This window comes from Stegastes partitus, unplaced genomic scaffold (assembly GCF_000690725.1).
Source record: "Stegastes partitus isolate 25-593 unplaced genomic scaffold, Stegastes_partitus-1.0.2 Scaffold138, whole genome shotgun sequence".
NCBI lineage: Eukaryota > Metazoa > Chordata > Actinopteri > Pomacentridae > Stegastes > Stegastes partitus.
In genome coordinates this window covers 717,453-724,040 of record NW_007577869.1, presented here as the reverse complement: position 1 = coordinate 724,040, position 6,588 = coordinate 717,453, and the positions used below count along the sequence as shown (strand labels likewise).

General features: G+C 41.9%; 1 protein-coding gene across 1 annotated transcript in view; it reads right to left on the bottom strand.

Annotated features, from left to right (window-relative positions):
• Nucleotides 1-6,588, bottom strand: part of LOC103355233 (phosphodiesterase 3A, cGMP-inhibited) — a 76,640-nt gene that overhangs the window by 18,613 nt on the left and 51,439 nt on the right. Inside the window, exon 4 of the mRNA XM_008278939.1 lies at nt 4,420-4,577. Within this exon, the coding sequence (XP_008277161.1) occupies nt 4,420-4,577 (158 nt within the window). The remainder of the gene's footprint in view (nt 1-4,419; nt 4,578-6,588) is intronic.

Genomic DNA, 6,588 nt, shown 5'->3' with positions numbered 1-6,588 from the left:
AAACATAATATTATGGGTCAGGGTAGTTTTCGGTGCTTGTTTTTACTAATCATACATAGTTAGTTTCTTGCTTTAGACATGATTTTGGAAAAATAAAACCTAAATTGTTCAACAACAGACAGCAGATATTGAGTCCAGCTCTCTAAACCAAAAGCGCCTTGGCATTCTCACTGCAACTACGAAGCCTAATCAAGTTGATTATCCTGCAATATTAAACAATGCATAAACTACCACGTTGTCTGCTTACACTGAGGACAACTTTGCCACTTCTCCTTGTATGTTTCGAGTCAGGCAGTAAGCTCTGCCTGGCCTCCGCCTGCTACCCCTTCTGCTGCAGTTTACTCCCAGATTTTATACTCAACCACTCACAGCAGGTTGACAGATTACCTTTGGTCCAGAGCCCAAACGGACAGTGTCCAAGCCACGATAAACACAGCAGCTATTATTTCTGCTTCCAGTAATCTACCTACTCTGGAGCCAGATGACGTGAAGAAGATAACAGCACAGTGGTCGGGGCTGAGGGAAATGGAAGGTATTCAATCGCACCCTTTTTTACCGGGTCTGTCTGATAAAAAGCCGATATTGTAGCTTTGAAGTTGGTGTTATTCCTTCTTAACACTGTACGTCACTGAGGGCTGACATGATGGAAAAAGGAGGAGGGAAAAAAAAGAAGCCTAATGTCCTAATTAAGATTGTACAGATTTGATGATGGAGCAGAGAGAAGGCAATTGAAGCCATGTGTTCATTTTCTCCCAACCTCCCAACCTCCATGTGTTCGCTCTCACTCCTTCCCTCTTTCCCAAACAATCTCTATGAGGACTTATTGCGTATCAGGAACGATTATTGGTGTTTGATCTGCACAGAAATCCATATATTACTGCTGCCTAGGCGAGACACTCTTACAAATACAGGTTAGAGTGCATAAATTACAAAAACTCGCCTTTCTACTCCCTAAAACATGTGATTTTTGTGTTAAAGCCCACTTGAGAGACGGTGTGTCGGCAGGTTAAAGATTGCTAAGAGACCATCGCAGGTTTGATCCTAACAACAGCACGTTGTTTTCAGTAGGCATGGGCCCCGCTTAAGTGTCTTTAAGCTAAACACTGCAGTCTTACCAGCCATCTTTTTTACATTTTAGGCATCTGGATGAGAGCCTGATTCCTAAAACAAAATTTAACTGAAGTGCTGCTCGGAATAGACTCCTCTCCACTGCAGTAAACTAAACCCAGAGCCTCAACCTGTGCCAGAAGAGGCAGCTGTGACAGTGTATCTAAGCCTGTGTGAGTTAATTGTGGGGTTCTGGTGACTGGGGAGAGGCCCAGGTGTTTGTTTACACTCACACAACCATAAGTGGCCATAGCTGGGGCCGGGCGAAGCTTTAAGACCAGGCGACAGGGCTTTGTGTACAGAAGCTGCTCATGTGCTTACATTTACAGAACTTGTTCGAGTATCACACCGTCATCGTGCAAACAGAACCCAACAGACGGACACACACAGTTGTTTGGAGGGCTCGGAACACAAAACAAAGCGGAATGCAGCGCAGTAAATAAAACGATTTAGAAGTCGAGGCAGCACACATTTACAGTATTTTATATCAGTATTACAATATGGATGAACTGTAACATAGCATGTATTACATCAAAGACAGAAAGTTACTGTATTTAGTATTTTTTTTACATTAATGTGACGCCATATCAACCACCACTCCTCTCTAAAGGCTTTCCATTAGATTTTGGGACTTGATTACGCGGAAAAAGGCCTTGTCCAGACACTTGCCACAAAGATGCAAGCAAAATATTGTCTAAAGTATAAGTTGCAGAACTGCTGTTGATTATATCTGGAGGAAAGGGGCCAACAATGAAAAACAACCCAAACCAAAAGTTCACAGACGTAGAGGGGGGGATAGCCTTAAAATATATCTATGTTGTTCTGTATAATAAAACACATTACATTAGTTCTTGGAGCAGGTCAGATTTCTGCAGAAGAGTCGGTTCATATTTCACACACATTATTTTGACAACAATAGATATGAATATTTTGTGCAGGTGCCGAAGATGCTTCAACTCATGCGTCACATGATCGGACCTGATGGATGCAGCAGTGCACTGATCACGCTCAGAAAGAAGCACACACACACGCCAGTTAGGTAAAAAGCCATGGAAATATTACTGCACCTAATATTTAAATGCAAAACCACACGAGTATCAGATAAAGGCCACAAACGGAGAGAATACTGTTTGCCTTCAGTGAGCCAAAGGCAGAGTGTTGCTGGCGAGTTAGCGTGTTGCTCCGGGCAGCGCGGCTTAAACAATTACCTTGAAGAACAAGAGTGTTTTTTATGGGAATAGTTCAGTTTTACAGTACAACCAGAATCCAACAATAGCTTCACGAAACAAACCTTCTCACAACAAAAAAAATCTAAACAATACACAGCTAAAGACGGGCTGGCTTCAGTCCCTGGCAACAACACGGATGAATTTGCGCGAAACAAGCATCATTTCACGTCAGCACAACCAGACTATATATATAATTAGTACAGTACGATAGTGTTCTGTTTCATGTAGCCATTCTTTGTACACCTCATTGGACACTGCTGCCCTGAGATGCATTTTTGCTTCTAAATTCTAAATAAAAAACACACAAACAAACAAACGCCACAACTTTTATGGAAAGACACTTTTTTTTCAGAACTTTCCACCCAAAATTAGCTTCTAAATGAATAGAAGGAGAGTAATAGGCCATGCAGTTGCAGAGTCATGCTTCATTTTACATCCATAACAACTAGTTTGAACAACTGTTAACAAGTTTGTGGAAACAGTGTGTTGGTTTTAAGCTGAAAGTTTGCTGACTGGTCCAGTAACTACATAAGAGAGCAGATTCAAATCTCTTCAAATGGTTCACAGAAAATGGCGGTTGTTCTTTTTTATTTTGGGAATTGATCTTTAGGTATTCTGAGTTTTATATACAGAAGGGATTGTTCTGTGCACAGACTTGGAAATGAATGCAGCTGAACAATGTAGAGGTTACCATGAGAAACTGTACTGTTTGAAGCCATGCAGGCACTTTTCGGTGTGAGTCAGACACAGCTTTCTGAAGTTCTTCTGCACATTAATAATTGAGCTGCAGTTCCAGATTGGAGAACAGACAAATGTTTTTATACAGCATCTGAAAATAAATTAAACACATATACCAAACCCTACACTATGTCATGCTTTCCTCCCAGTCGGGCACGCCACATTCATCGGAGACGCTACTTTACAGCACGCAAGAGCGTCTGTACTTGCAGACAAATGCTGGCCTCCATCAGAAGACTTTCGGCTGTGTGACACAAACTGACAGACCAAATAAGGTAGATGAAACATGAAGAGACTCTTTCTTGTTGAGGCATACTTAATATTTTAAGATCGAGGAGCATGTGCTGACAAGTACCGCTAGTGCATGAGCACAGCACATAAAAATACCGTATGCACGATAACTCATATTCCAGTACACGTGAACATGCCCGTCTGAACAATTTTCAGGCTGAAACGCCATTTTCTGCTCCTTTGAAATTCATAAAAAAAAAAACGTTTCCCCTGAGCTGTTCTGAGATAATCCAAACATAATGTCACAGTAATCACAAAGTAATTGTATGGAATGCAATCTGTGCACTAATCACAGTAAATTGTGCCTAAATAATTCACTTAGTAATCAGAATGACTCTAATAAATTAGGACCCCGTGTTTATTCAAGATTTAATGCATCAATGTGACTTACTGTGAAAAAAACAACATTTCATCCACTGCAGATTCACTGTATCTGTATTAGTCCTGTCTCATCAACACATTTCTCCCAAAAAAGCACAAACCCCTACATAAAACCACACTCCATTACATGCACACAGATCTACTTCTGCTCCATACTTCTGTGTAGCCTGAGTCCCGTGCTATCTTCAGCACTAATGTGCTCAGGGTTGATGTGCGTCTTAGTTATTCAGGTTAATGTGTTCGCCTGTGGGGCATATTTCCATTCTGGCTCCCATTGCACACACACATCCTTTTCCAAACTGCTGTGCCATTACTGCTCACTCATACTGATGTCTTTGGTATAACTACAGCCACAGTGCTGGAAAACATAATAACCTTCAGAGTGATGTGTCATACTGTGGTAGCCATTGTAGCAGTCCTCCTTAAAGTGTCTGAACCACAGTTGTGTTTATCTATAGTACAACGTCACACAGTAGGACCTAATAGGTACAATTCCTTTCTTTGACTTCAAACATAAAGATTTTTCATATTGGGGAATAGAAAACTTTTACAGCGAGCAAACAACAGGGTAAAAGTGACTGTATGTTTGATAAATACACCTTGAACAAAGTAAAGGTCTGAGGATAGAGGACATACATGAGAAAGATAAGAACATTAGTCATTTTGCTGGTACCTGCAGGTGAGTGTTTCATGATAGGGTTTAATGCTGGCACTGCGGTCCCTCCGGACAGGCCCGGGCTCAATGGTGGGCAGTCCTGTGGCGGAGGTGGTGGTGGTCCACGTGGAGGAGATCCTCCTCAGAAGGCCAGGGTGGAGACTCCGCCTCAGACGCTGCAAGGACACAAGAAAACACAAACACATACTGTTAACACTACTGGAAAACCCGTTTATCGCTCTTTTTTAAAAATAAATAAGTACAATTTAAACCAATGAGTGAGTGTAGGAGTCAAAAAACATGACAGTAATTGCTTTTGTATTTAGATAAAAGCACTACAAGCACCCCCCACCCGTAAAATAGGGTTCCTTTGTTTCCATTCAAATGAATCACCTCGATGAGGCTGTTTTTTTCCCCCACTGTATTTGGCCAAGCTGAAACAAATGATGCAGGTGACAACCCAGAATTTTTTTCACCACTGGAAGCATTTAATTTTTCTTTCTCCACTGGATCCAAAGAGAATCAGCACTGCAGTCATTATTGAAAGGATGATATTGGCAGGCAGCTGATCCTCACGGTGCATTATTAGATAAAGTGAAGAGTCAGTATTGCATTGCACAGATACATTTCATCATGAGGATTTTTTTTTTCCTCTCTGCTTGCTTTTCATTCACTCTGCAAGTCTCTTTTGTCTCGCTCTCTCAGTCGCTGCCTTTATCTGTCTTTTCTTTGCTTGCTCCCTGGGATTCCCAGTGGTCTGTGCCCTTGTGATGCCTCCATCTGTTCGGTGCCATGCAGCAGTTTGGCACAGAAGCGCTGAACATGGCAGACTCTCGCTCAGTCCTCTGCAGGGTGACCTAGTAAAGATCGCCTCAGAATCCTGAATGAGCCCATTCACAACAAGGCATCATATACTGAGTGCTAGCACACGCGCTCATACACGGTGTTGGTTTATGTCACTTGAGGGGGACATTTCACTAACTTACATTCGCTTTGACGGCTTGACATAACCGTAATTTTCCTATACATGCACGTCAGTACTTCACTGACACATTTATGCACAGAAAACTGAATGCACACAGATCCACAAACCAGGATTCTCCTCAAAAAAAAGTCTGCATATGCCGGTGGTTTGACTGCAAAGAATTATTATCAGTGTGTTTTGTATGGTTTCTACTACAGTTCCATTACAATGTATTTTTAATTCCTCATTTTGAAATTGGAAAATAGTGCCAAGATATGACTTTGCAGCTCCATAGTAACATTCTTTAATTAAAACCTTGCAGACACAAACCAAAAACAGAAACACACACACACACATATCACCGTCGGCAACAGCACGGCAAAACCAGGCCATGCTCACAAAAAAAAAGAAGAAAAAATCTGCCGCCTGCTGCTGTTGATGTTATTTCAGTTCTATGAATGGACTTATCTCTATATCTGTTCAAATGAGAAGAGGGAGATCAAAGTAAGTTTAAACATTTTACAGGTAGATGTGTCTTTGCCCGTTTGTATTTTTTCACGTTTGTGCTTTTAGTTGTTACTTTGCAGCAGGGACAAAAAACATGGTCTATGTTGGATAAAAAATGAGTTTGGAAAAGTGCATGAAAGACATCAGTATGCACCACGGTGGACAATAAACTAGCCAGCAGGCAGAAAAGCAAGTGCAAGGCATTCCTCTCTTTCACTACCCGCCTTCACTCCTCCAGTTATTCCTCTTCTGGGCAGTTAGAGTTGGGCACATTGTCTCTGGGGAGGAGCGTCTTAATGAATGCAGCTTCACTGGCCACTGCACAGCTTGTCTTAGCCGATTTTACAAAGTTCAGTTGTCGTAAAAATACACCTGTCAGACAAACGATTGTCTTGATGGCATGGCAGCCATCGACCACACAGCAGCTTTCAAGATGGCCACAATGGGTATCTTCCTCAGATTGATGCCCAATCTTGGTGGGGGTCCATTTTTTGTCAACACATTCTCGTCCCTCTTTGTAACCTTTTGAGAAATGCACTCACCTTCAAGTTGCCTCCACTCTTCCACTCGCCTACCATACATGCACACACACTGTCTGGCTCTGCACATCTGTCATGTTGACACAGCTGTGGCTATGAAAGGGAGAACAGTGCTCCGAGCAGTAGACGCGCTCTATTTTTCTTCACTCAACTCTATGAAAATACACTCCTTCATTT